Below are 27768 nucleotides of genomic sequence, written 5' to 3' on the forward strand. Positions count from 1 at the left end.
GTTTTCTCAGGGAGACTGGATTTACGGAGAGGATTTATGCCTTCCATATCTCTGGTCCACACTCCAGTCCAGGTGGTGGCGGTAATGCATCTGAAACGTTGGCTGCCAACAGCAAAATAAAGAAGACGAAACAGTCGAAGAAGTCTGACAGCTTTAGTAATCTATTACCGATATATCATCAGATTGGTTAAAACCAATATAAGTATGTGCAGACATGTATTGTCACGGAACATGTAAAATAAATATGTGGTGGTCTTAACAACAACGTTAAAATACTTCTGTTGTTACCATCTTACAGGACTTGGCTCGGAAATCAACCTCTCTTGTCTAGTAAAAATAAACGGACAACGCGTGTTTTCCCTGCATGTATGTTGGCATGCTAAAAGACACCAGATTGGTTCGTATCAAAATATTGGACTAGGATAGATTAAGGTTTTACAGTATGTGCTAACTGTGAGCTAAACTAGGAGTTATCTAATTAGTAGACACATTGCAGTTGGGTCGTTAATATGTGAGTCTAACGCTACTTTAGTAGGACCAAAGTCTTCAATAAGCTAGTTAGCTGACTCTTGCTAGCCAGTTTAATTGCATCACTGTAGTGTTAGTAGCTAGCAACGATGTTGTGTGTTTTTCGGTCGTGTGTGAGGAACGGTAGAATTTTTGTAGCCTGCAGGGTCAGATATGGCTCTAACTTTACAAAGACAACACGACCTCTGTCGACCTTAAGCTCTGGTAACACCTCGAGAGCTCCCTGTTCCTTTGCGGTTCATCCGGTAACGGGCATCAGTCGGAGAGTCTTCTCTGAGTCTGTGACAGTAAAGTCCGTGAGTTCTAGAAGACCCAGATGTGCTCCAGAGCCACGGGTTTCTTCCCACCCTGGCGAATTTGGGAGTGACACGGGTGGGGAGGATTTCGGCTCCCTGTCCGCTGATTTATCCTCTAGACTGGTTTTCCGGAAGACCACTCCGGGGCTGCAAGAGATGGGGTACCGTGAGGAAGGCCAGGAGGAGAGCGACTTTGAAGAATTCAAATCTCGGACCGGTCGCAGAAACACACCGTATTGGTACTTCCTCCAGTGTAAACGGCTTATCAGAGAAAGCAAGGTAGTCCATATTCTCTCTCAGTCTACCTGTACATATCTTAAACCCGAGAACATAAACGTATGGAAGGGGGATATATGAGTGGGTAAAGTCTCTCAGCCTCAATTATGTTAATATTTGATTTAATTATCCAAATCAGTTATACTGTCTGTTGGCCTTAACATGACCTCTGGCCCCTTAGTGGTCAGTGTCTCTCTCCAGGCCTTTATCCTGCTCAGACGGGACCTGCTATTGGTCAGCAGATGTCCCATGTCCCTCCCACTGCTCTATCAGCTGATCCACAGTACTGTGCTGACAACTGTGTATTTGGGTTCCAGATTGCTATGACAGATGTTGTTAGCTGATGCGTAAGACTTGTTTCAAACCCTCAGCTGTCGGAGGCTCTGTCAATGTTCCAGTGTGAGATGTTGAAGGGAGAAAGACTCCGCCCAGAGGAGTTTAACTACACTGTTCTGATTGGAGGCTGTGGACGCGCTGGGCAACTCAAACAAGCCTTCAAACTCTACAACGACGTACGTAGATACAACACATTTACCTGTACCTCTAGTTGAGGAAGATGACGATGATTGTGTGTTTATGTTTGACAGATGAAGAAGAGAGGCTTGGTCCCCAGCGATGCCACATACACTGCCCTGTTTAACGCCTGTGCCGAGACGCCATGGAAACAGGCCGGGCTGCAGCAAGCCATCCGATTAGAGCAGGAGTTACGGAGGAAGAACCACCCCCTCAGTGACATCACATACCACGCCCTCCTGAAGACTCACGCCTTAAACAACCACCTGCGAGCTTGTCTACATACACTAAGGGTAACCCTGACATTTAACCTCTGACCCCTTATCAACCACCTCTGACCCTTTCTACATACACACTACGGCAAACCTTGACCTCTAACCTCTGACCCCATCTACATACACTGTGGGTAACAATGACCTCTCACCCCTCATCAACCACCTCTGTACCAGTGTACATAAACTACGGGTAACCCTGACCTTTATCCTCTGACACCTAATCAACCACCTCTGACACCCACAGTGCTGATTGTGGGTGTACATGTTTTAATGCTGGTTTTGTGCGTTTTAATGCTGGTTTTGTGCGTTTTAATGCTGGTTTTGTGCATTTTAATGCTGGTTTTGTGCATTTTAATGCTGGTTTTGTGCATTTTAATGCTGGTTTTGTGTGTTTTAATGCTGGTTGTGTAGGACATGCTGCAGGCTGGTCATGCTGTAACCCAGGAGACGTTCCACTATCTGTTGATGGGATGTGTGAAGGACAGAGACACTGGCTTCAGACAAGCCCTACAGGTAATATATATACACACAACCTAACCCTAACTCCTAAACATAGCCCTTAATGCCTAAACTTAACATGTAATTCTAATCCTAAACTATTCCCCAGATAATCTTCTTGTTTGGACTGTATGCTTTAGGTGTATCGTCAGATGGTGAGGCTGGGGATTCGTCCTGACCTCCAGAATTACAACCTGTTGCTCCGTGCTGCTAGGGATTGTGGGATAGGTGACACCATCGAGGCCTCTGCCCTTTTGTTGACCTCTGACCCAAGCCAGGAAAGTCAGGGATTAAAGGTCAGGGGCCAGGGGTCAACTCCACTGGACATCGACGCACTGGAAAGTCAGCTGTTCACCCAACACCCTGACAACAATACCACTAACCCTAGAAACATCCCTGGTCACCATGGAAATGAAAGCAGTACATACTTGAGTCACTTTATCAATGACCCAAGTCACCATAGCAACCTGGAATGTAGTGCAGTTGTCCCAGTAACAACCAAACCAGTGTTGGCGGGGCAAAAACAAGTACCAGAGGCTTCCATTGGCTCTCTCCCCTGTCTGTCAGCAGCCAGTGCCCACCACCCCAACCTGCTGGACCTGGTAGTGGACAGGGCTGGTGTGAAGGGTGTGATTTCACTGGGGGCAGTGAGCGGACCATCTGATAGGCTGGCTCTGATGGGGGGGGCCCAGGGCTTCCTGGACAAGATGGCTGCCGCGGGACTATCCCCAGACATTAGGACCCTCACCCTGTTAGCGGACACGATGGAGCCTGGCAGCCAATCCCTGCACTTTCTTCTGGCGGTTGCTGAGCAACACAGTGTGAAGCTGGACACAGCTTTCTACAACAGTGTGATCCGCAGAGCCGCGCGTGGTGGAGCCATGCAGGAAGCCAAGGTACACACACACACACGTACGTACACGTACGTACACGTACACACACGTACGTACACGTACACACACGTACGTACACGTACACACACGTACGTACACGTACGTACACGTACACACACGTACGTACACGTACGTACACGTACACACACGTACGTACACGTACACACACGTACGTACACGTACACACACGTACACACACGTACACACGTACACGTACACACACACACGTACACGTACACACACACACACACACACATACACGTACACACATACACGTACACGTACACACACACACATACACGTACACGTACACACACACACATACACGTACACGTACACACACACACACATATATACACGTACACACATACACACACACACACACACACACACACATATATACACGTACACACACACACACACACACACATATACACGTACACACACACACACACTCTCACACACACTCACACACATATATATATATACATACACACACACACTTGGAAAGTATTCAGACCCCATCATGTTCTCCACATTCTGCTGTGCACAAGCGTATGGACGAACTTCCGCTTTAGCCAGATGTCGGCATATCATTTACCGGTTTACTTAAGGCGATCACCCGCGTCGCCCAAAATGTCAGTTTTTAGTAGATGTCTCCAATACCTGCCTAAAATAAGCATTAGTGATGTCCATCGAATTGTTGATGCCTGGTCCCCTGCTCCAACAAGCAAGCGGAACAAGGGATTCAAACTCTACGTATTGAGTTATCTGCACAACTACGAGGGTAAGTAGTTTACTGTGGTGTGCCGGCCGGCTATCGGCTAAGCTAGTTAGCGACGTGTTCCTTTTTAGTGTAGTATTTGGCAGGACAATAGAACGCATAAAAAGTCACCCTAGCCTCAAAAACGGCAAAAGAACGCTGGCTGAGCTGGAACGCTAGCGAGTCCCCATAGCAAGTGAATTGAAACGAACCTTCGTTCAGCCTCTTCAACCTGAATGAAACTTAAAATTCCATAGCCTCAAAAAAGCACCAAAACAGGTCTCCTCTTTTATTTTACTACTGTAACCTCATTTCACAACAAAACTGAAAAATAACAACTGGCATAGGAAGTAAACATCTGGTCCAACATGGTATTAGTCTAGTGTTTGAAGTCATTGAATGGTGCAAGCCATATTTTATTACAAAGAGGACATTCTCCTGATTAAAATGATGCCCCACTTGTACCTTGAAACTTAAATAAGTCACGTACATTATATTTCATTTTTTTCCGTACAACAGCATCACTCATCTTGTTGTGAGTTTAGGTGTTTACTAATGCGGATGAGTATTAGTAAGTAAACCGGAAACTGCAATGCAGACTTCTAGACAAAAGCGGAAGTTCCTCACTACGCTGGTGCACAGAGCCTATTTTGTACGACTTTAAATGATAATTGTCATTGGCTTGAAAACTCCAAACTGAGTACAAATACATCCTGTGTCTATCCTAATTGAGATGGTTCTGGGATTCCACCTGCCGAATTCATTTAGTTGACTTAGTTCATTATTTAGAAAGGTATTTGTGTGTCTGTGTACAGTCTGACACACTAAAGACCCATTTACTGAATAAGTTCTGAATACTTATGTATAAGAGTTATTGTTTTTTTATTGTAATACATTGTCACATTCCTGTTTTGGCTTTGTCTGTCTGAGGTATAGTGTGTATAGGTTTTTTAAATAAATTATAAATTCTATAACAACAAAATGTGGAGAAAATAAAAGGGTCTGAATAATTTGAGGCTGAGTGTATGTGTGGGGGAGGGCTGAGTGTATGTGTGGGGGAGGGCTGAGTGTATGTGTGGGGGAGGGCTGAGTGTATGTGTGGGGGAGGGCTGAGTGTATGTGTGGGGGAGGGCTGAGTGTATGTGTGGGGGAGGGCTGAGTGTATGTGTGGGGGAGGGCTGAGTGTATGTGTGGGGGAGGGCTGAGTGTATGTGTACTGGGTTCTGTTACTCAGCCTAGAGGAACACCTGAGGTTTTTAAGTTGCTGTGAGGTGTGTGTATTCTGACTGTGTAGGCGGTGCTAAGCGTGATGAAGGACAGGTGTGTGCGTGTTGACGTCCAGACGTATGGCAGTCTGGCCCTCGGCTGCAACAGAAAGACAGATGGACTCCAACTGCTGTGTGACATGCAGGTAACACACACACTTATAGATTATGCACATATAAACAACATATTACACATCCAGCCCAGAAAGGGAGATTAAAAAATATAGTTTGTTAATGGTGAAAGTCACAGACTGAACCTGTAATTGGAGTACTAAATAGAATGGATCCTCCTGTGTACCATCCCTGTCTTAGGGTTAGTGATTAGTCGACCATCCCTGTCTTAGGGTTAGTGATTAGTCGACCATCCCTGTCTTAGGGTTAGTGATTAGTCGAACATCCCTGTCTTAGGGTTAGTGATTAGTCGACCATCCCTGTCTTAGGGTTAGTGATTAGTCGACCATCCCTGTCTTAGGGTTAGTGATTAGTCGAACATCCCTGTCTTAGGGTTAGTGATTAGTCGACCATCCCTGTCTTAGGGTTAGTGATTAGTCGACCATCCCTGTCTTAGGGTTAGTGATTAGTCGACCATCCCTGTCTTAGGGTTAGTGATTAGTCGACCATCCCGGTCATTGGGTTAGTGATTAGTCGACCATCCCGGTCATTGGGTTAGTGATTAGTCGACCATCCCGGTCATTGGGTTAGTGATTAGTCGACCATCCCGGTCATTGGTTTAGTGATTAGTCGACCATCCCGGTCATTGGGTTAGTGATTAGTCGACCATCCCTGTCTTAGGGTTAGTGATTAGTCGACCATCCCTGTCTTAGGGTTAGTGATTAGTCGACCATCCCTGTCTTAGGGTTAGTGATTAGTCGACCATCCCTGTCTTAGGGTTAGTGATTAGTCGACCATCCCTGTCTTAGGGTTAGTGATTAGTCGACCATCCCTGTCTTAGGGTTAGTGATTAGTCGACCATCCCTGTCTTAGGGTTAGTGATTAGTCGACCATCCCTGTCTTAGGGTTAGTGATTAGTCGACCATCCCTGTCTTAGGGTTAGTGATTAGTCGACCATCCCTGTCTTAGGGTTAGTGATTAGTCGACCATCCCTGTCTTAGGGTTAGTGATTAGTCGACCATCCCTGTCTTAGGGTTAGTGATTAGTCGACCATCCCTGTCTTAGGGTTAGTGATTAGTCGACCATCCCGGTCATTGGGTTAGTGATTAGTCGACCATCCCGGTCATTGGGTTAGTGATTAGTCGACCATCCCTGTCTTAGGGTTAGTGATTAGTCAAACATCCCTGTCTTAGGGTTAGTGATTAGTCGAACATCCCTGTCTTAGGGTTAGTGATTAGTCGAACATCCCTGTCTTAGGGTTAGTGATTAGTTTACTTTTGAGCACAAATGTATATGATAATTGTTCATTACCAATCATCTTCATGTTATGTTGTTCTCACAGGCAGACCAGGTGCAGCCTAGTGTCCATGTTTTTTCTGCACTGATTGGCTGTGCTGCTAGGCGACTGGACTATGTTTACCTGAGGGAGGTACTTAAAGCAATGACAGAACACAACGTTCCCGTTAATGACATCATTATCACCCAGCTAGAACACGCCTGTCAATACCCACCCAATTACAACCAGGTAAAGGGGAGCATTCGATTTTGTGTGTGTGGTATCTAATCATGTACATCTGTTTGTCATTACAACATAAAACAATAAATTACAATTCTTTCTCTCTTTTTTCACCCTCCCTCTCAGTATAAATCTAGGAACACCTACCTATCTCAGATTGATGGTTTCCGTGGGTTCTACAATCAGTGGCTGATCACCATGCCAGCCCAAGAGACAAGAGGACCAGAGAGAGACCACCCTGAAAGAGGACTTGAGAGAGACAATGCTATGGAAACCAAACAAAATGATGGACATCAACACACAGTAGCAAGGAGATACCGAAAGCAGCACAGCTGAACACACACAGTAACAAACCTACACAGATACAAACAAGGGAACATACACTCACTTAAAAACAGAGTAACAAACTAGAAGCATTGTGTAAATATGTCTGACAAATTGTAAAAAGTGATTATCGAATAAATGGTAAAATATCTGCTAATATTGTCAGAGCTGTTTATGGGGTTCAACATCAACTGTGTTCTCACAATTGTCAATTCATTCTTTTAGAACAAATCTTCTTGGTTAATCATGATTCATCCCAGGTCCGTAGTATCTTCGGATCTCGCCGGGACAGGAGGGGGGACAGACTCAAATGAACGAAATTAGTTGAAAGATTTGTTCTTTTTACTGAACGATTCTAAAAAATCCAGATCCAGACAAAGTTTGTCGAACTTCCCATCAGTAGTGTTTGGCCCGTCAAGTGGGCGTTCCCAAATGCAGTGACCTCATGTGAAAACTATCAATTGATGTATAGACCCTACGCTGTAGACTAGAACGTGTATCTATGCCCTACGCTGTAGACTAGAACGTGTATCTATGCCCTACGCTGTAGACTAGAACGTGTATCTATGCCCTACGCTGTAGACTAGAACGTGTATCTATGCCCTACGCTGTAGACTAGAACGTGTATCTATGCCCTACGCTGTAGACTAGAACGTGTATCTATGCCCTACGCTTGGGCTCTCTCCAACCGGAAACGTTTCAGACCTTTTTGTAAATCAGCTGTTCCCCATTCTATCCGTCACATCCGCTTTGAAGTTTGGAAGAACACCGCGCGAAAAAAGAAGGCTACGGTACTGTGTTTAGAATAAAATAGCAACTAGAAACGTTTATCACGTGTGAAGTTCTGGTCCAAATCAAATGTTTTAGTAGATTTTGTCGAGTGGACTGCGTTGTGTTAGAAGCCGGTATTGTCGACTTTTCAATCTTGCTAGTCAGGCTCGCTGTGGTACTTCTGGATTGAATCTGTGTGTAAGTCAGCAAGATAGCTAATCGTGCTAAAGTTTGTAATGACTTGGGGCGAAGTTCCAGTGGGGGGTGGGCGATTCGTGTCTGGGTTAGATACTAAGTATAAATCCATTATCTGTTTCTGACTTTCAATATGTGTGTGTGTGTTGCAGATCATAAAGTGAAAGATGGATGTAGACGTGATTATTTTAAGTGACAGCGATGAAGATCTGTCCCAAATGAATGACTCTGTGTATATCGTGGAAAATGTTAAAACAGGTACTGTGTGTGGGCGGTTGGGTTTGTTTTAGCTCTTACTAAACTCATGGGGACCAAATGGCACAATGAGTATAGTAAAACCAGAAAAAAATTGACTCATTGGGATCTTTTGTCGGTCCCTGTGAGGCAAATGTCAATTTCCGGCTCAGGGTTTGGGTTTAGGGTCCAACTTAAAATTCATTTTGTAGAATTGGGGTTTATTTAAGGTCCAGGTGTTGTTGGTTAAGTTTAGGGTTAAGGTTACGCATAAATGTTACTTTATTGAAGTTAAGGTTAGGGTTAGATTAGGGTTAAGATTAGGGCGAGGGAACATGCAATTTCTATTTTCTGGTCCCCATGAGGGTAGCTGTACAAACTTGTGTGTGTGTGGGCGCATTGTTTTCTCTAGCCAAATAAAGTGTTTGTGTTTTACTGTCGGAGGGTCACTAAAACAAGGAGGACGGTCCTCACTTTAATAGGATGCATTATCTGACTTTGATTTAGGGTTAGGTGGTACGGGTTAGGTTTCAGAGCTAGGGTTAGGTGGTTTAGGCGTTACAGGTTAGGTTTCAGAGCTAGGGTTAGTAGGTTTAGGCGTTACAGGTTAGGTTTCGGAGTTAGGGTTAGGTGGTTTAGCCGTTACAGGTTAGGTTTCAGAGCTAGGGTTAGGTGGTTTTGGCGTTACAGGTTAGGTTTCAGAGCTAGGGTTAGGTGGTTTAGGCGTTACAGGTTAGGTTTCAGAGCTAGGGTTAGGTGGTTTAGGCGTTACAGGTTAGGTTTCAGAGCTAGGGTTTGGTGGTTTAGGCGTTACAGGTTAGGTTTCAGAGCTAGGGTTTGGTGGTTTAGGCGTTACAGGTTAGGTTTCAGAGCTAGGGTTTGGTGGTTTAGGCGTTACAGGTTAGGTGGTTTTGGTGTTACAGGTTAGGTTCGGAGTTAGGGTTAGGTGGTTTTGGCGTTACAGGTTAGGTTTCGGAGTTAGGGTTAGGTGGTTTTGGCGTTACAGGTTAGGTTTCGGAGTTAGGGTTAGGTGGTTTTAGTTTTTGGCATTACGGGTTAGATTTCGGAGTTAGGGTTAAGTGCTTTAGGCTTAGTTTTTGGTATTACGGGTTAGGTTTTGGGGTTAGATAGTTTAGGGTTCGTTTTTGGAATTACCGGTTAGGTTTTGGAGTTAGTTATTTGCTTAAGCAAGAATGCTAGGATATTGAGGTTTGGTTAAGGTTAGGTAAAATCTTTTTTTTTATTATGATAATTTGACGTCCTCTTCTTGGTTGTTTGGCACTTGGCTTTTGACTGTGGATTTTAATTTAGCCGACTTTAATACTGGTCACTCGTATTGGCCTTGAATGGAATGTGTGTGTCCTTGTTCTTTCCAGCCATCACAGCAGTGTGTGTATTAGATATCTGTGTGTTGTCTTTGCTGCAGCAGTCTGTGAACAGCTGAACAGTAGCAAGCCAATAGGAGATGAGGACCTCATTGTAACATTCTCCCAGAGTGGAGAGGTGCTGCCTCACGCAAGATACGACTGTAGCACACACACCTTCACGTGAGTCTCTCGTGCGCGCACACACACGCTCTGACTAGCGCACACAGGGTTTCTGTTTATTGTCTTCTAGTATTTCAGTTCTGTTAGCATTGTGAAGAGGTGATGCAAAAATGGTGTGGTTTTTGAATGCGTTTTAAGTTGCATGCGAGAGAAACCATGATTTCAGGCAGAGTGTTAGATGTCAGCAAGACACTCGTGACGCTTGGATGCTTTTCTCCCAACACTGTTGTTTATGATGTAGATAGCTAGCTAGTACCACGCTAGGTAATTTAGCTACATAGTAGCGATTCTCTGAACTGTCGCAGGTACCATGGGAAAGTGCGAATTCAATCAGAATGGGTTGGACAACAGCCACTTTGCTTTATGAAACTGCAACGTTGTTTTGTTAATCTCTTGAAGGGAAAGAAAATGAAGCCCATTGTTTTCTGCAAGAAGTATTTTTTACTTGGAAATATGGGTATTCAATCTGTGGTATCCCATGAATTGCGAGAAACACAAAAAAAACTAAAATGCTGCGAAAAACCTTCAACAAACGCCCAGCATTTCTCAGTTTTGTTTGGTCGTATCACAGACAACAGTACCGCGAAGTACAAGCAGTAACGTTGTTAGCAGTAGGCTTACTGATCTAACAACAGTGGGTACTTCAGTCGAGTTGGTGTCATTGTGTATTTTTGGTGTTGTTCTGAAATTGAATTTGTAATGGCATTAAACTCTTAAAACTGCAGAATCTCTGCACACTTTCCTTCACATGAGTCACACACACCTTCATGTGTCTTACACACACTGACTATACCACACACTATCACTATACAAACACATTTTCACATCACTCCTTCTTCCTGCTCCTCCAGGCCATCTGACAGTTGTATTGGAGGTCCCCTGGAAACCAACCATCTGTTCTGCTCTCAGTGTTTTTGCTACATCTGTGACAAGGTTGCTTCAGAGGTGAGAAGCTGTGACATGTTACGGGACTTGATTAAAGTGAGAGGCTGTGACACGTGACGGGACTTGATTAAAGTGAGAGGCTGTGACATGTGACGGGACTTGATTAAAGTGAGAGGCTGTCACACGTGACGGGACTTGATTAAGGTGAGAGGCTGTGACACGTGACGGGACTTGATTAAGGTGAGAGGCTGTGACATGTTATGGGACTTGATTAAAGTGAGAGGCTGTGACACGTGACGGGACTTGATTAAAGTGAGAGGCTGTGACATGTTATGGGACTTGATTAAGGTGAGAGGCTGTGACATGTTATGGGACTTGATTAAAGTGAGAGGCTGTGACACGTGACGGGACTTGATTAAAGTGAGAGGCTGTGACACGTGACGGGACTTGATTGATGTCTGCGTGTTCTTCAAGTATAGTAAAACAAGTGTATGTGTGACCACTGATATAAATTTAAGAGCACCATCCGCTTATGTGTGTGTTTGTTTGTTTGTTTGTGTGTGTAGTGTTCTGTGTGGATTGTGCCTGGACTGTGTCATTGTAATGCCCATAAGAAAAGTGTGTTCTGGACCAGCAAGAGAGACAAGGTGGTTCTGGGGTACCTACAGGTGAGTTTGACTCTTCAAATAAAGTGAGCCGGTTCGGGTTCCGTTTGTCTCTGGGTTCGGGTTCTGCATCTCTTTATCTCTGGGTTCGGGTTTTGCATGTCTCTTTATCTCTGGGTTCGGGTTCTGCATGTCTCTTTATCTCTGGGTTCGGGTTCTGCATGTCTCTTTATCTCTGGGTTCGGGTTCTGCATGTCTCTTTATCTCTGGGTTCGGGTTCTGCATGTCTCTTTATCTCTGGGTTCGGGTTTTGCATGTCTCTGTCTTCTGGGTTCGGGTTCTGCATGTCTCTGTCTTCTGGGTAATGCTTTCTAAATGGTGTGATTTGATTTGCAGACATTCAATTTCAACCTGCTGGAGATCGACAGTGACCTTCGACTGGCAGGTACACACTTCCTGTGAAGCCCACTCGCTCTCCACACACGCATGCACACACACGCCTTTTTGTTGCGTTTGACTGCAGTCTCTCTGTGTTGCGTCTGACCATAGAGTCTCTGCTTATGAAGTTGGAGGAGGAGTTATCATCAGAGTACACCTCCTTCCTGGTGGGCCATGCCCCTTCCCTACAGGCCAACAACTGTGCCTGTTATTGCCACTCAGCCAATTGGGTCGATTGCCGGAGATGCCTGTTCAATCACATGCTGCTACAGAGCTATGAGTAAGATACCTCTTCTTGAGTCCTGCTGTTAACCAGATGGGAGGTGGGGAATTATGGGAAAACCAGTCGGAACGGCCCCCAATCCTGTCTTCTTTGACCTGTCACTACCACACTGTGACCTCTGACCTATCACCTAACATTTAGTGACCTCTGACCTGAATGCAGTTAGTGACCACTAGCTCATCATTGTTTAAAGCCACACCCATAGTAACCGCTGTGGTTGAAAATGTTTTCAAACTCCGTGTATAAACAGGAAATGAGGGATTTGAATAGAAAACCCAGTAAAAGGAGATATCAGGTGTGTTGTATTGATGTCATTCTAGGTGGAGATGAAAAATGTTATCAGGGGAAAAGCTAGTCTTACATTTAAAGGAGGAAATTGCAAACCCACAAGCTGTGGTAAACCTTAAGGTGTGTGTGTGTGTGTGTGTGTGTGTGTGTTTTGCAGTTACACAGGGGTGTTTGAGTGTGTGAGTAGGTTCCTGGACCGAGCAGAGAAAGAGAGGCCGAAAGCTGCAGCTGTGATGAGACTGGGGGTCGCTAAGATGTTCATCACACACCATCAACCACCAGGGTACATACACACACACACACTAAGATGTTCATCACACACCATCAACCACCAGGGTACACACACACACACACACACACACACACGCTAAGATGTTCATCACACACCATCAACCACCAGGGTACATACACACACACACACACACTAAGATGTTCATCACACACCATCAACCACCAGGGTACACACACACACACACACACACACACACGCTAAGATGTTCATCACACACCACCAACCACCAGGGTACACACACACACACACACACACACACACACGCTAAGATGTTCATCACACACCACCAACCACCAGGGTACACACACACACACACACACACGCTAAGATGTTCATCACACACCATCAACCACCAGGGTACACACACACACACACACACACACTCACACACACGCTAAGATGTTCATCACACACCATCAACCACCAGGGTACACACACACACACACACACACACACACACACACACACGCTAAGATGTTCATCACACACCATCAACCACCAGGGTACACACACACACACACACACACACACACACACACGCTAAGATGTTCATCACACACCACCAACCACCAGGGTACATACACACACACACACACACACACGCTAAGATGTTCATCACACACCATCAACCACCAGGGTACATACACACACACACACACACGCTAAGATGTTCATCACACACCACCAACCACCAGGGTACATACAGTATGACGCCATGTTGACCTCTAACCTCTGTTCTATGACCTTTAACAGAAGGGTGATTTCCCAACATCCAGAGGCCAAAATACCTGAGGCCATACCGTTGCTGCTTAACAGGTAAAAACATGGAGTTCAGCATCTTTTATGACCAGAGAACACATTTTTCACAAAATATTTTGTGAATATGAGGTATAATGAATACATTTATTATTCGGATATTCAGCGCCGGAGATCAGGGAGTCAGATTGCGTTTCCAGGAGTTTGTTGGGTAGCGGACTGCAGCTCTCTGAGACTCAAACCTGTGTGATGTCAAACTGATTCTTCCTGTGATTCATGGAGATGGCTTATCGCATCTACCTGGACCTGTGTGAGGACAGTGGCTCACTCCTCCTTTCCCTCCTCAGGGTGACGGAGGCTGTGAGGAGGCAGATGGTGGAATGTAACTTCGGTCTGGAGTTTCTCCAGAAACTTCAGAGTTTTTACCGGACTTTCCCACTACCTCACAGCTGTGTTGAAATGAGAAACAGGTATTATTCCCCTCTGCAGATCTTTCACTGGGCTTTTTGATATGTTGTAAAGGGGCTTTTCTGTGTGAAGGAAGTGGCCACACACAAAGCAAGCATTTTTCAAAGTTTTACAGCGGTTGTAATTTGAGTTTCTTTTCCCGATTTTGTACAGAATTTAGAAAATGTCAGTCTTTGTTTAAAGAGGCCAAACTAGAATACAACCAACAACCATCTCACCCCACCCCAATCATTTTAATGGCAGCGAATCAAGCTCCTGCTCCGACTTGAAGTTAAAGACTTCTCTTGGACTTTGGTTTTATACAAACATTAATATGATTAATCAACCACCACAGTGAATGTGTGTTACAGGTTGTGTGTGTTCCCCTGGACATTAATGTGATTAATCAACCACCACAGTGAAATGCCCATGTGTGTGTTACAGGTTGTGTGTGTTCCCCTGGACATTAATGTGATTAATCAACCACCACAGTGAAATGCCTGTGTGTGTTGCAGGTTGTGTGTGTTGCAGGTTGTGTGTGTTGCAGGTTGTGTGTGTTGCAGGTTGTGTGTGTTGCAGGTTGTGTGTGTTGCAGGTTGTGTGTGTTCCCCTGGACATTAATGTGATTAATCAACCACCACAGTGAAATGCCCATGTGTGTTACAGGTTGTGTGTGTTACAGGTTGTGTGTGTTACAGGTTGTGTGTGTTACAGGTTGTGTGTGTTACAGGTTGTGTGTGCTCCCCTGGACAGACGTTCTGCTGGTCTCCGTGTTAAATGGACAGAACGTCACTGGAATCCGACCGGGGAAAAGAAAGAAAGAACAGCTGACTGAATCTCCTGCTGTTGTCCTGCTGAGAGCTGAGATCCTGCAGACACAGAACAGGTAAACACAGATACACCATTCTGTATTGGTGCGGTGATCATGTCCCTGTCAGCCTGGAGTCTATATAATTATAACCTCAATATTTGAATATATACACCGATCAGCCATAACATTATGACCACTGACAGGTGAAGTGAATAAAACTAATAATCTCGTTATCATGGCACCTGTCAGTGGGTGGGATATATAAGGCAGCAAGTGAACATTCTGTCCTCAAAGCTGATGTCTTAGAAGCAGGAAAAATGGGCAAGCGTAAGGATCTGAGAGACTTTGACAAGGGCCAAATTGTGATGGCTAAATGACTGGGTCAGAGCATCTCCAAAACTGCAGCCCTGGTCTGCAGTGGTCAGTACCTATCAAAAGTGGTCCAAGGAAGGAAAAGTGGTGAACCAGTGACAGGGTCATGGGCGGCCAAGGCTCATTGATGCACGTGGGGAGTGAAGGCTGGCCTGTGTGGTCTGATCCAACAGACGAGCTACTGTAGTTCAAATTGCTGAAAAGGTTAATGCTGGTACTGATAGAAAGGTGTCCGAATACCATCACAGTTTGTTGCGTATGGGGCTGCGTAGCTGCAGACCAGTCAGGGTGCCCTTGCTGACCCCTGTCCAATGCCGAAAGCACCTACAATGGCCATGTGAGTGTGACCAGGTTGGGCTAATCTATTTTTCCTATCGACAACGCCACCTAGAATTAACAAGAGCTCTAGGAACTCAACCAAAAGTTACAATAACTTCTCATCAGACTACAAACTATGCTCAGGTTCGTTTGGAGGGAGGAGCAGTATATAAAGTATTCCAAGGGCGAAGCTATACTTTAATCAATATTTTATTTCACCACAACTTCAATAGGTATTTACATTAACAATAAATTACATTACAATACTTAAAACATCGAGCAATAAAATATATATGAAAAACCATATCCATGCAAATGTCCCAGTCCCTGAGAGGCAGCGTACACCGCCGACCAGCCGAGCAATCCGCTTCTTTCCACCGGAGTTCGGCCTTCGTCTAACTGGCAGGAAAGGCTAAACCGGAAAACAAAGGAAGACAATGTGCCAGTCTGGTGTTCTTTTAACTAGGCTCAAAACGGTCACTCCAGAGGAGTATACCACGTCTGTCATCCACGACCAGGATCCTACATACAGGACAACCGCTCTCCGTATACCCAAACAACAAAGCGCAACAACCTCTCCACGTTAGCGTACTCACACTCTGTCCGGGTCACAGGCAGTAGTAGCCCATTCCCCGGGGTGCGCACGTCGAGCCTTATGGGTATACGGGATCCTGCGTGGATCCTCTGGCTCGTAGATCTTGTGTCTCGCGTAGTAATTTCTTCCACCGCTTCAAGCTGTCTCCGGTAGTCTTCTGCTCCTCTCCTTCTCGGTGTCCGGTCTTTATTTCCTGTTCTTATTCTACAGTCCAATCAATAGCCTCATTGTACAGGTCGAAGTTCACGGGTTGTTAGCCAATTAACGAATAGAAAAATAACACAAAAGCACTACAACCAAAACACCAATCACAACACTAAACCACACACAATATCAAAATCACAGTAGATCAAGTCACAAACATAATCAAAATACATGCACAATTAATATCCAACCCGTGACATGAGCATCAGAACTGGACCACGGAGCAATGGAAGAAGGTGGCCTGGTCTGAAGAATCACGTTTTCTTTGTGTGTCACTTACCTGGAGAACACATGGCACCAGGATGCACTATGGGAAGGAGGCAAGCCAGAGGAGGCAATGTTCTGCTGGGAAACCTTGGGTCCTGCCATTCATATGGATGTTACTTTGACATGTACCACCTACCTGAGCATTGTTACAGACCATGTGCACCCTTTCATGGCAACGGTATTCCCTGATGGCATTGGCCTCTTTCAGCAGGATAATGCGCCCTGCCACAAAACAAAAATGGTTTGAGAAAAATAACCCCAGGAATGGTTTGAGTTCAAAGTGTGGACTTGGCCTCCAAATTCCCCAGATTTCCAATTCCAATCGAGCATCTTTGGAATGTGCTGGACAAACAGGTCCGATCCATGGAGGCCCCACCTCGCAACTTACAGGACTTAAAGGATCTGCCACTAACGTCTTGGTGCCAGATACCACAGCACACCTTCAGAGGTCTAGTGGAGTCCATGCCTCGACAGGTCAGGGCTGTTTTGCCGGTAAAATGGGGACCTACACAATATTAGGCAGGTGGTCATAATGTTATGGCTGATCTATGTAAGTATTTATAAACCACAGTGTAAGAATTATTTTATTATTGGGAAATTAAATATTGGAAATGCAGAACTAAAATATAGTAATTGGATAAGTCCTCCCCCTTGTAATAGCCATGCTATATTCATTCAGCTTGATGTTTTTATCATAAAGCTTTCAGGGGCCTTATAGACATCTAAATACATAATCATATATTTCAATAGGGGGAAAGACATGAGAAATAAGTGAGTCAGGTATGAATGCTTCAGAACGCTAAGCAGCACAGCTGCCAGTCCTTTTCTGATGTGATTGTATATAGAGCAGTCTTAACATGGCAATGTCATGGTTCTATGCCGTGGCGATGTCATGGTTCTATGCCGTGGCGGTGTCATGGTTCTATGCCGTGGCGGTGTCATGGTTCTATGCCGTGGCGGTGTCATGGTTCTATGCCGTGGCGGTGTCATGGTTCTATGCCGTGGCGGTGTCATGGTTCTATGCCGTGGCTGTTTCTGGGGATTTTTCTTAGTAGAAGGAATGTCACTCGACACACAGATTTGAATCCAGAGGGGAAGCATTTGTTGTTTAGATCGTTTTGGTTCAGAAAACGGACAGTGAATTGTGACCAATGTAGCATGTTGTTACAGAGGACTAAACCTCTTCAGGAAGACACACACAGATTTGTTTCCAAAACCCCGACAACCAGTTGAGTCCCCACTTTAAGTCCTAGCGTCCTTACTCTGGCTGACTGTTAGGGCAGATTTTAAGGCCCTCATTCAGGGGGTTTAGGGTTGGTGGGTGTCCCTTTGGTTGATGCCTGGCAATGTGTGTGGATTGATTTCCTGCCTGTTGGGCCCTGTCCGGGGCAGATGAGGTCCTGGTCCACACCTGCGGATTACCTGGTTTGGGGGGGCCCGTTGCTGTCCCTGTCCTTGTCCACCTGGTCATACTTCTGACCTAGTCTAAAATCAAATAGACTCTGGATTTAGCCCAGAGAAATGTATTTATTATTCCAATTGGACTCTTAATATCTCACCCGGCACAGCCAGAAGAGGACTGGTCACCCCTCTGAGCCTGGGTCCTCTCTAGGTTTCTTCCTAAAATTCGGCCTTCTTAGGGAGTTTTTCCTAGCCACTGAAATCCAACACTACTGTTGTTTGCTCCTTGGGGTTTAAGGCCGGATGTCTCTGTAAAGCACTTTGTGACAACTGCTGTTGTAAAAAGGGCTTAATAAATTAATTTGATTGATTGACCACTCCTACATAAGAACAGTATGTGCCTTGCTGGGAGCTATGACCTTGCATTGACAGTATCTGGTGCTTTGTCAGATACTGTTTCAAGTTCATTCATTCATCTTCTTCCGCTTCATCTGGGGCCGGGTCGGGGGGGCAGCAGTCTAAGCAGAGATGCCCAGACTTCCCTCTCCCCAGACACTTCCTCCAGCTCTTCCGGGGGGACACCGAGGCGTTCCCAGGCCAGCCGGGAGACATAGTCCCTCCAGCGTGTCCTAGGTCTTCCCCGGGGTCTCCTCCCGGTGGGACGGGACCGGAACACCTTCCCAGGAAGGCGTTCGGGAGGCATCCGAAACAGATGCCCAAGCCACCTCAGCTGACCCCTCTCGATGTGGAGGAGCAGCGGCTCTACTCTGAGCTCCTCCCGGGTGACCGAGCTTTTCCCCCTATCTCCAAGGGATCGCCCTGCAGAGAACTCATTTCGGCCGCCTGTATCCGGGATCTTATTCTTTCGGTCATGACCCAAAGCTCATGACCATAGGTGAGAGTAGGGACGTAGTTTGACCGGTAAATCGAGAGCTTCGCCTTGCGGCTCAGCTCTTTCTTCACCATGACAGACCGATACATCGACCGCATTACTGCAGAAGCTGCACCGATCCGTCTGTCAATCTCCCGTTCCATCCTTCCCTCACTCGTGAACAAGACCCCTAGATACTTAAACTCCTCCACTTGAGGCAGGCACTCTCCACCAACCTGAAGTGGGCAAGCCACCCTTTTCCGACTGAGGACCATGGCCTCGGATTTGGAGGTACTGATTTTCATCCCCACCGCTTCACACTCTGCTGCAAACTGTCCCAGTGCATGCTGAAGGTCCTGGTTTGAAGGGGCCAGCACGACAACATCATCCGCAAAGAGCAAAGACGAAATCGTGTGGTCCCCAAACCTGACACCCTCCGGCCCCTGGCTGCGCCTAGAAATTCTGTCCATAAAAATTATGAACAGAACCGGCGACAAAGGGCAGCCCTGCCGGAGTCCAACATGCACTGGGAACAAGTCTGACTTACTGCCGGCAATGCGGACCAAGCTCCTGCTTCGGTCGTACAAGGACCTGACAGCCCTTAGCAAAGGACCCAGGACCCCATATTCCCTAGGCACTCTCCACAGGATGCCGCGAGGGACACAGTCGAATGCCTTCTCCAAATCCACAAAACACATGTGGATTGGTTGGGCGAACTCCCATGAACCCTCCAACACCCCGTAGAGGGTATAGAGCTGGTCCAGTGTTCCACGGCCCGGACGAAAACCACACTGTTCCTCCTGAATCCGAGGTTCTACTATGCCAGGGTTCAGCCGTATTCTACTCTCCAGAACCCTGGCATAGACTTTCCCGGGGAGGCTGAGAAGTGTGATCCCCCTATAGTTGGAACACACCCTCCGGGTGTGTAAAAAGAGGGACCACCACCCCGGTCTGCCATCCCAAAGGCACTGTCCCCGACCGCCACACGATGTTTCAAGTTTAAAGGTTTATTTGTCAAATGCACCGAACAACACAGCATCATCCTGCACAATTAAATTATTGTGGCATGGCACCCGACAAACTACGCAGTTAGTTAAGAAGAGTATATAAGCAAAAATATATCTAGATAGAAAATAATAAAATAAAGCAGCAATATACATAACACTGTACACCAGCAGCAGTTTAAGAAAAAGTACTGTAATCTAGCAGTAATCTGGGTCGTGTTATTGGCGTGGCACCGGTCTGGGTCGTGTTATTGGCGTGGCACCGGTCTGGGTCGTGTTATTGGCGTGGCACCGGTCTGGGTCGTGTTATTGGCGTGGCACCGGTCTGGGTCGTGTTATTGGCGTGGCACCGGTCTGGGTCGTGTTATTGGCGTGGCACCGGTCTGGGTCGTGTTATTGGCGTGGCACCGGTCTGGGTCGTGTTATTGAACATTTAGATTTGTATAGCAGAATGTATGTAAGTGTGCACTAGCAGCAGTTGGTCGAGTTATTGAATATTATAGATACGTATGAGTATAATAAGCTTATGAATGGTGGCAAAGCACACTGCAACTGCACAGTACTTTCTGTAAATATTGTATTATATAACTGTGGTAATTGGTAATGTGTCTGTCTTAGGTACAGGGAATTGGCTCGCTACCTGAAAGTGGTCCAGACTCACATCACAGACCAGTGAGTAGTACAATTTTGTGTGTAATTTGTATAATAGTGTGTAATTTTTTCTGTAAAATTGTGTGTAATTTGTCTGTGAAATTGTGTGTAATTTGTCTAATTTGTGTGTCTAGTAGGTGCTGGACGTGTGTGTGTGTATTCCAGTGTGAAAGTGTGTGTGTGTGTGTGTGTATTCCAGTGTGAAAGTGTGTGTGTGTGTGTGTATTCCAGTGTGAAAGTGTGTGTGTGTGTGTATTCCAGTGTGAAAGTGTGTGTGTGTGTGTGTGTGTGTGTGTGTGTGTATTCCAGTGTGAAAGTGTGTGTATGTATTCCTGTGTGTGTGTGTGTGTGTGTGTGTGTGTGTGTGTGTGTGTGTGTGTGTGTGTGTGTGTGTGTGTGTGTGTGTGTATTCCAGTGTGAAGGAGGTGCTGGACCTGGTTTTGTGTGTATTCCAGTGTGAAGGAGGTGTGTGTGTGTGTGTGTATTCCAGTGTGAAGGAGGTGCTGGACCTGGTTTTGTGTGTGTTCCAGTGTGAAGGAGGTGCTGGACCTGATTCCTTTCTTCCTGATGAAGGCAGGAGACTTTAGCTCCGCCCTCTCCTCGTTCTTCTATTCGCCCCCTGGTATCTGTTGCCCCGCCTGTCGCATCACTCCGCCCCTCTTCTCTCTCTATCTACGCATCCTCACCACGGCAACAGCACCCTGCACCACCACTGCTCTGTCCCCTGATGACCCCTGGGAGGAGGTCAAAGGTCAGCTACTGCCTAACTTCAGTGATGCAGTCATAACTGGCTCCATACCGAAATAGTCTAAACACATGGTCAGATATCCATCTTCTAACTCCCCTGGTTCTCCTCCAGGAGCTGTTGCCACCAGGCTGGTGGATGTGGTGAAGTTCGGTCTCAGGGTTCTGAAAATCAACAAGGCTCTCTACTTGGATGTGCGTTTAAATGACGTTCTTCAGAGGCTAATGGGGGTGGGGTTATCTGACCGGGACCTAATGGGGGTGGGGTTATCTGACCGGGACCTAATGGGGGTGGGGTTATCTGACCGGGACCTAATGGGGGTGGGGTTATCTGACCGGGACCTAATGGGGGTGGGGTTATCTGACCGGGACCTAATGGGGGTGGGGTTATCTGACCGGGACCTAATGGGGGTGGGGTTATCTGACCGGGACCTAATGGGGGTGGGGTTATCTGACCGGGACCTAATGGGGGTGGGGTTATCTGACCGGGACCTAATGGGGGTGGGGTTATCTGACCGGGACCTAATGGGGGTGGGGTTATCTGACCGGGACCTAATGGGGGTGGGGTTATCTGACCGGGACCTAATGGGGGTGGGGTTATTTGACCGGGACCTAATGGGGGTGGGGTTATTTGACCGGGACCTAATGGGGGTGGGGTTATCTGACCGGGACCTAATGGGGGTGGGGTTATTTGACCGGGACCTAATGGGGGTGGGGTTATTTGACCGGGACCTAATGGGGGTGGGGTTATTTGACCGGGACCTAATGGGGGTGGGGTTATCTGACCGGGACCTAATGGGGGTGGGGTTATCTGACCGGGACCTAATGGGGGTGGGGTTATTTGACCGGGACCTAATGGGGGTGGGGTTATTTGACCGGGACCTAATGGGGGTGGGGTTATCTGACCGGGACCTAATGGGGGTGGGGTTATCTGACCAACACCTTTTAATCCGTTGTATCTGTTTCAGTCTCAGGGTTGGGCTTGCTTGATAAAAACCCTCCCGTCTCGTGTTGGTCCAACTGATGCAGCATTCCTGGAGGTGCACGCACGCGCACACACTTTTCCACTGGGTTGTTGTTGTTTTTGTTGATGTTTTAGCCTCGTTTGTTTGTAGGAGGCGAGAGATCTTACTAAGAAGATATTACTCAACCAAGGATCTCTGGGACAAAACATCCAGATACCTCGAGCCTTTCTCATGGTACACGCACGCACGCATGCGCTGAAATGTTTCTAGATCAATATTTTAAATGTCCCTTAATTCTGCATAAGTAAGATTACTTTTAACCCTAATGCTTTATCAGTAGCACAAGTACTATGAGCAATGATATGACAAATACTTTGTGTTTTAGTACTATGAGAGTGGTAGATTTGCATGCAGAGCTAATGCAACTGGCGCTCTTGCATCACGGGGGGATGAGATTTGACTTAAATAAATCTTGGTTTTGATTGTAAAACCTGTGTCCAACTAACCATTCATTTAATTCAATTGATGCGTTGGTGTTAATATTATTTTTCTTTTTTAGTTCTCTTCCCTTTGGGCAAATACCAAGTGAATTTCTACCTCTGTGTTTTTGTTGCTGAATGTTTAATAATCTTTTAACACTGATAATAAATAAATGGACCCAGGGGTTAATATTGTGTCCGTTTGTCCAGGTGTATCCAGACCAGGCCCTCCTGCTCCTCGTAACACAGGCTCTGGCTTTACGGATAATAGATCGACCTTCAACCTCCATCCTGGCCATTTCCCATGCGTACAAGGTAATGCGTAATAATGACATTTCCTCTCCCTGTGATGTCATTTCCTGTCTTTATCAATCATTGGTTAAATAAAAATGGATGTGGGTGGTTAACGTGACTTGGCCTTTCTGTGATTCCGATCATCAAACACACAAAATTTAAATTTGTCAGAACCTTTTTGCCAGACTGTGTAAGTGTAGCTGGGCAAGAAGAGCGAATGTCTCTTACTGACTGACTAACTGCCCCTTCTTAAATAGCCTAGTGGTTAGAGACGCGGGCTGCCATGCATGCGACCGTGGTTCGAACCTCGCCACGACCAAAACAAACTGCATTAGGATTTGTTCCGTCATGACTGACTGTGTGAACATGCTGAACGTTCATGCAATTCATTAACTTTTCAAAAATGTTTAACCAAACATGAAAAGGCTCATGATGTGACTGTCCCAAGCACGTTTCGCAACGTTTAAACTTGAATAAAACTAAGGAAAATAAATGCAACGTTCCTCAAAGTACAGATTGGTAACATAGATGTCTATTTGTGAGTCAGATATTTTCAAAAGACCAGGCGTAATATTTTAAGTCTGCTCTGATAAAAAAGATTTAGATATTTAAACGGGTAATTGTTTGTAGGCCTTTGCGGAGGAGGGCTCCTTGTTGAACCAGAATGTCCTGAAAAAACATCAGTAGGACATGGGAAGGTTACAGTGTAAGTTGTCTCTTGTAATTTTTTCAGTAAATCAAATCATTTTGGCAGTCCCACTTCAGTACCCTTTCCCAGTGTCTTTTAGTGTGACAAATACTTTTTGTCATTATTTTAATAGCCATGTTGCTGTGGATATGCTGCTAGCATGCTAGCGCATAACTACAAGACCCTCTCTGGTGCTAAATGCATGAAACCTCATAGTGTGACACTACATTATATTTTGTCACAGGCTTTGCTTTCACTTCATATGATCCATTTGTCACACCATATGATATGAACAGTATTTTCCCACATGCATAATTATTATATTGAGAGAGCAATTCTTGTATTTTATAATTATTAGTTAAGCTTTATATATGTTCTTTTTAACCCTTTTTTTGTTTATCATCACATGAAAACAAGTGAACTAGGCTGAAGCCTAGTTTTATAGCCGGGCTGGCATTGAACGCCTTGCTAATCCCAGTGTTATTATTTTTCTTATTTACCTGATCTCTCACAGTCAAAGTAGACTATTATTTTACATTAGTGCTGATTGAAGAAGACCTACAACATTTAATAACCTAACCTTGTTTATATGACGGATTTACTTGCAGGTAGTTATGGAAAATCAATATTTACCAGTAGTTAATATTTACCCGACTTAACTGCCAACAATTACTTGTGATACTATACTTATTAGTGTCTGGTTCATCCAATGGTGTGACACTATCATTTAGTGTGACTTTCACTATTGTGACCAAAAAAAGACTTACTTATCAATCAAAAATCTTAATGGAACATTTAAAATAGTATCAGCAAGAGACAAGCATTTTGTTAGATTTATAACAGGGTTTGTTGGGAATTAACCTAAAATATTTTGAAAGATTGTGGACAGATGTCTGACATTGATAGGTTGGGATCTATTGATTTTGAAAAATAATACCAAATGTAATGAATTTTTACTAGGAAATGTTTGGTCACAAAATAGTAATATTAAAGAATTATGATAGTGAGTTTCTTTGGAAAAGTATACCCCATTTTCATTTTATATACAATCACTTTCATGTCACACCATATTAAACAATGTTTGTCGCGGTTAAATGCTTATTTCAGTTTTGTTTGTGCAGGATCACCCCTGGGCGAGGCAGTGGTTAATTAAGACTCTGTGTTCATCTCCTGACTTCTCCCTGAGATTAGAGGCTGGGCTAACCAACACAGGTACACTGATGGATCATGTTTGTTCTCAACATACTCTAAACGTTTTAAACAAATTAAAGTAACTCAAATGTTCTGCATGTTAACCAATGGAGTTGACATGAATCCTGACCAGTCTTCAGTGAATTCTAATATTTTCACCAATTATGTTTTTGTTGATTTTCTGATCCTGTTCCGCATCCCTTTGGTAGGTCAACAGATTTTCTTCTGATTTCTCCTTAAAGGAAAGGTTCGCATTTTTTTTAATCCAGGGTCATGCACTCTCTCTCTAGGCTAAAATGGAACTGAACATGGCAACCAATGTAGCGTTCAAAAATATGATTAATTCGGATTTGTTCTTCTGAATTTTTTTTTGCCAAAATGAGCATTGTGTCAATGTTTGTGTTCTATGTAAAACCCAACTTTTTGTTTCATAAACACTGGTGAACTTCCGCACTCGAGCCTACCGCACGGTGCGGTTTCAAAAACAGCCAAACTATGGGGCTGACCTCGTTTGAGGTTACTAGCTGGCAACAAGCACAATTTATGGTATTTATCAAAATGTTTTGAGAATGTGCAGTCCCCTATTGTGTTAATAAAATGAAATCTAACTGTCTAAAAGACAGGCCGTCATTCCGGGAATCTTATCAGTCAGGGAAAATAACTGACATTTCCCTACAGTATCAAAATCATGCCAATGCTTCGTAGTAGCAATAATTTCAGTACCTCCCCATACTATTCATGCAGAACCGGACGTTACAGAATTATCCAAATGGCTATTACAGTACACGCCTACTTACAGAATTGAGCGTTGTCCGTTTGGTGCCTTCAGCGTCTTCCGGTTTGGGACGTGGAAGGTTTCCAAAACTGCCCGGTTGATAAGACCTTGAAAGTCAATGCCATCTTTTGCACATACTGGAGCCGATTTAGCCTCATCCACGGACATATCAAGGTTCTCAATGGCATTAGGTAGCAATAAATCCCACTCCTAAAGTGAACTACAGTTTAGAATGGTTTTTGGAGAACATACAAAGTTCTATGTCAACATACCCCGGCCTTCCTGTTTTGGAAAACTGAGTATATCATATATTTTTTAACGCTATATCGGTTGCCTCGTTCACTTTCATTGTAGCCGGGAGAGACTTCCTTTAAAAATTCGTTAACTCTCAATTAATTCCCAAAAAATGCTCTGCAGTCCAGAATTAGGTTAGATAATCTGAAAAAGGTCCCAAGGTAAAAAAAAATAGAATCTTTCCTTTGTGTGTGTGTGTGTGTGTGTGTGTGTGTGTGAATATTTTATCCTGACCAATTTCATCAGTCCCACTGAAAAAGCACATTTGTCTTTTGAGTTGAGGTTTAGGGTAACTGGATTTAGTTTTTTATTTTATTTTAGGTTGCAGTTAAAATTGTGCATTAAATATATTTTCTTGGGTTCCCAACAAGTAAAACGTGTGTTCTCAATCTCCATGCTTTTACTCCATCTCTGCAGGCTGTCCAGATTCCCTCCCCAATCCTGACGCCCCCCACCCCATCCTGACACCCCATCCTGACACCCCCTCGACGGCCCCTCTGCCATCCTGACACTCCCTTCCCCATCCAGACTCCCCCCGACGCCCCTCCCCCTCCTGACATTTGTCTGCAGCCACAGGTTCACGATCGGTCCCAATCGGGTTTGAGCAGCCACCGGGGGACCCACAGATGATCCAGGAAGTCCTCCTGTCAGAGTTGTTCCTCTTAAGTTGAATGTACAGTGTACATAATGTCTTCCATTGATTGTTTATATAAAGCTTTTTTTTTTTTTCATGACGTTGCTTGGTTTGAGTTCACCATCTTGTCTTTAAAATGCAAAATAAAACAGCATCTTGCTACTCTTCAAGCACTTGACCTGCCTTATTCTGGTGTGCCTTTTCAGGCTGACAACAGAACTGCAAAACACTTGGAATCCTTGAGATTGGTGACTTGTCACTAGAGGGACTGAATATGTAGTGAACAGTGAATATGCAGTGAAACAGTAGGTGCATTTACACTGAACAAAATTAGCCTTTTATTGAGGCCAGCCTCTAAGGTACACCTGTGCAATAATCAGCATCTTGATATGCCACACCTGTGAGGTGGATGGATTATCTCGGCAAAGAAGTGCTCACTACCACAGATTTAGACATTTGTGAACAATATTTGAGAGAAATAGGACTTTTGTGTACATAGAGAAAGTCTTAGATCAGGGGTGTCAAACCGGTTCCACGGAGGGCCGAGTGTCTGCAGGTCTTTGGGTTTTCCTTTAAATTGGTTCCCAGGTCAGACCTGAACAACCAGGTGGGGGTAGAAATTAACCAATTAGTGAACTAATTAATCAATCAGGTACAAGGTGAGAGCGAAAACCTGCAGACACTCGGCCCTCCGTGGAACCGGTTTGACACCTGTGTCTTAGATCTTTGAGTTCAGCTCATGATAAATGGGGGCAAAAACTAAAGTGTTGTTTATTTTAAACAACACTTTTGGGGGGGTGGCGCAGCGTGGCTAGGTGCGTTGTTACAGGGCTCCAGGCACAGTTTGATTAGTTGTTTGGGCATCAGAAGGGAATATCCACCTATAAAGGGATCAAAGGTCATGGCATGGTTCAGACGCCCTGAACACCACAACACTGGTTACAGATGGCATTGAAAGTGCCATTAGATCCCAACCTAAACACTGATCTAGGACCAGTTTAATTATTCACAAATAGATCCCAACCTAAACTGTTCTAGGACCAGATTTAACATTCACAAATAGAGCCCAACCTAAGCATGGACCTAGGACCAGTTCTAACATTACCCAATAGATCCCAACCTAAAAACTGATCTAGGACCAGTTTTAACATTCACAAATAGATCCCACTCATCTAGGACCAGTTTTGACATTCCTCAATAGATCCCAACCT

At 45.0% G+C, this 27768-nt stretch overlaps 2 protein-coding genes across 5 annotated transcripts; both read left to right on the plus strand.

Annotated features, from left to right (window-relative positions):
• The first annotated feature begins 156 nt into the window (after positions 1–156).
• Positions 157–7415, plus strand: ptcd1 (pentatricopeptide repeat domain 1). Its single transcript, XM_010903118.5, has 8 exons — positions 157–1103; positions 1472–1612; positions 1688–1906; positions 2300–2401; positions 2527–3282; positions 5337–5453; positions 6761–6943; positions 7061–7415. The coding sequence occupies exons 1-8, from the start codon at positions 618–620 to the stop codon at positions 7268–7270; spliced, it is 2214 nt and encodes a 737-aa protein (XP_010901420.2). The 5' UTR covers positions 157–617; the 3' UTR covers positions 7271–7415.
• Positions 7416–7826: 411 nt separating this feature from the next.
• Positions 7827–26721, plus strand: zgc:112980 (uncharacterized protein LOC503706 homolog). 4 transcript variants are annotated; one of them, XM_029122094.2, is made up of 20 exons: positions 7827–8049; positions 8377–8482; positions 9885–10005; positions 10857–10950; positions 11457–11558; positions 11892–11940; positions 12045–12213; positions 12662–12787; positions 13550–13612; positions 13900–14022; positions 14730–14885; positions 20461–20514; positions 21024–21244; positions 21353–21432; positions 22206–22277; positions 22353–22436; positions 22892–22996; positions 24785–24875; positions 25064–25101; positions 26341–26393. In XM_029122094.2, the coding sequence occupies exons 2-19, from the start codon at positions 8392–8394 to the stop codon at positions 25081–25083; spliced, it is 1821 nt and encodes a 606-aa protein (XP_028977927.2). In that variant the 5' UTR covers positions 7827–8049; positions 8377–8391; the 3' UTR covers positions 25084–25101; positions 26341–26393. The 4 variants fall into 4 exon arrangements, with proteins under 4 accessions (XP_028977927.2, XP_028977926.2, XP_028977924.2 ...); XM_029122093.2 differs by lacking the exon at positions 25064–25101 and having other exon boundaries at positions 7828–8049; positions 9888–10005; positions 26341–26721; XM_029122091.2 differs by lacking the exon at positions 25064–25101 and having other exon boundaries at positions 7829–8049; positions 26341–26720.
• Positions 26722–27768: the final 1047 nt, after the last annotated feature.

Source organism: Esox lucius, chromosome 9, assembly GCF_011004845.1.
Source record: "Esox lucius isolate fEsoLuc1 chromosome 9, fEsoLuc1.pri, whole genome shotgun sequence".
In the NCBI taxonomy this organism is placed as follows: Eukaryota; Metazoa; Chordata; class Actinopteri; order Esociformes; family Esocidae; genus Esox; species Esox lucius.

Bases quoted from the DNA above. Each gene is read 5' to 3' on its own strand.
- ptcd1 (XM_010903118.5), top strand. From the start codon at position 618: ATGTTGTGTGTTTTTCGGTCGTGTGTGAGGAACGGTAGAATTTTTGTA. The intron at 5,454-6,760 runs GTAACACACACA...TTGTTCTCACAG, and splicing joins AACTGCTGTGTGACATGCAG to GCAGACCAGGTGCAGCCTAG. The intron at 6,944-7,060 runs GTAAAGGGGAGC...CCTCCCTCTCAG, and splicing joins ACCCACCCAATTACAACCAG to TATAAATCTAGGAACACCTA.
- zgc:112980 (XM_029122091.2), top strand. From the start codon at position 8,392: ATGGATGTAGACGTGATTATTTTAAGTGACAGCGATGAAGATCTGTCC. The intron at 13,613-13,899 runs GTAAAAACATGG...TTCCCTCCTCAG, and splicing joins ATACCGTTGCTGCTTAACAG to GGTGACGGAGGCTGTGAGGA. The intron at 22,997-24,784 runs GTAATGCGTAAT...TTGTTTGTGCAG, and splicing joins CCATTTCCCATGCGTACAAG to GATCACCCCTGGGCGAGGCA.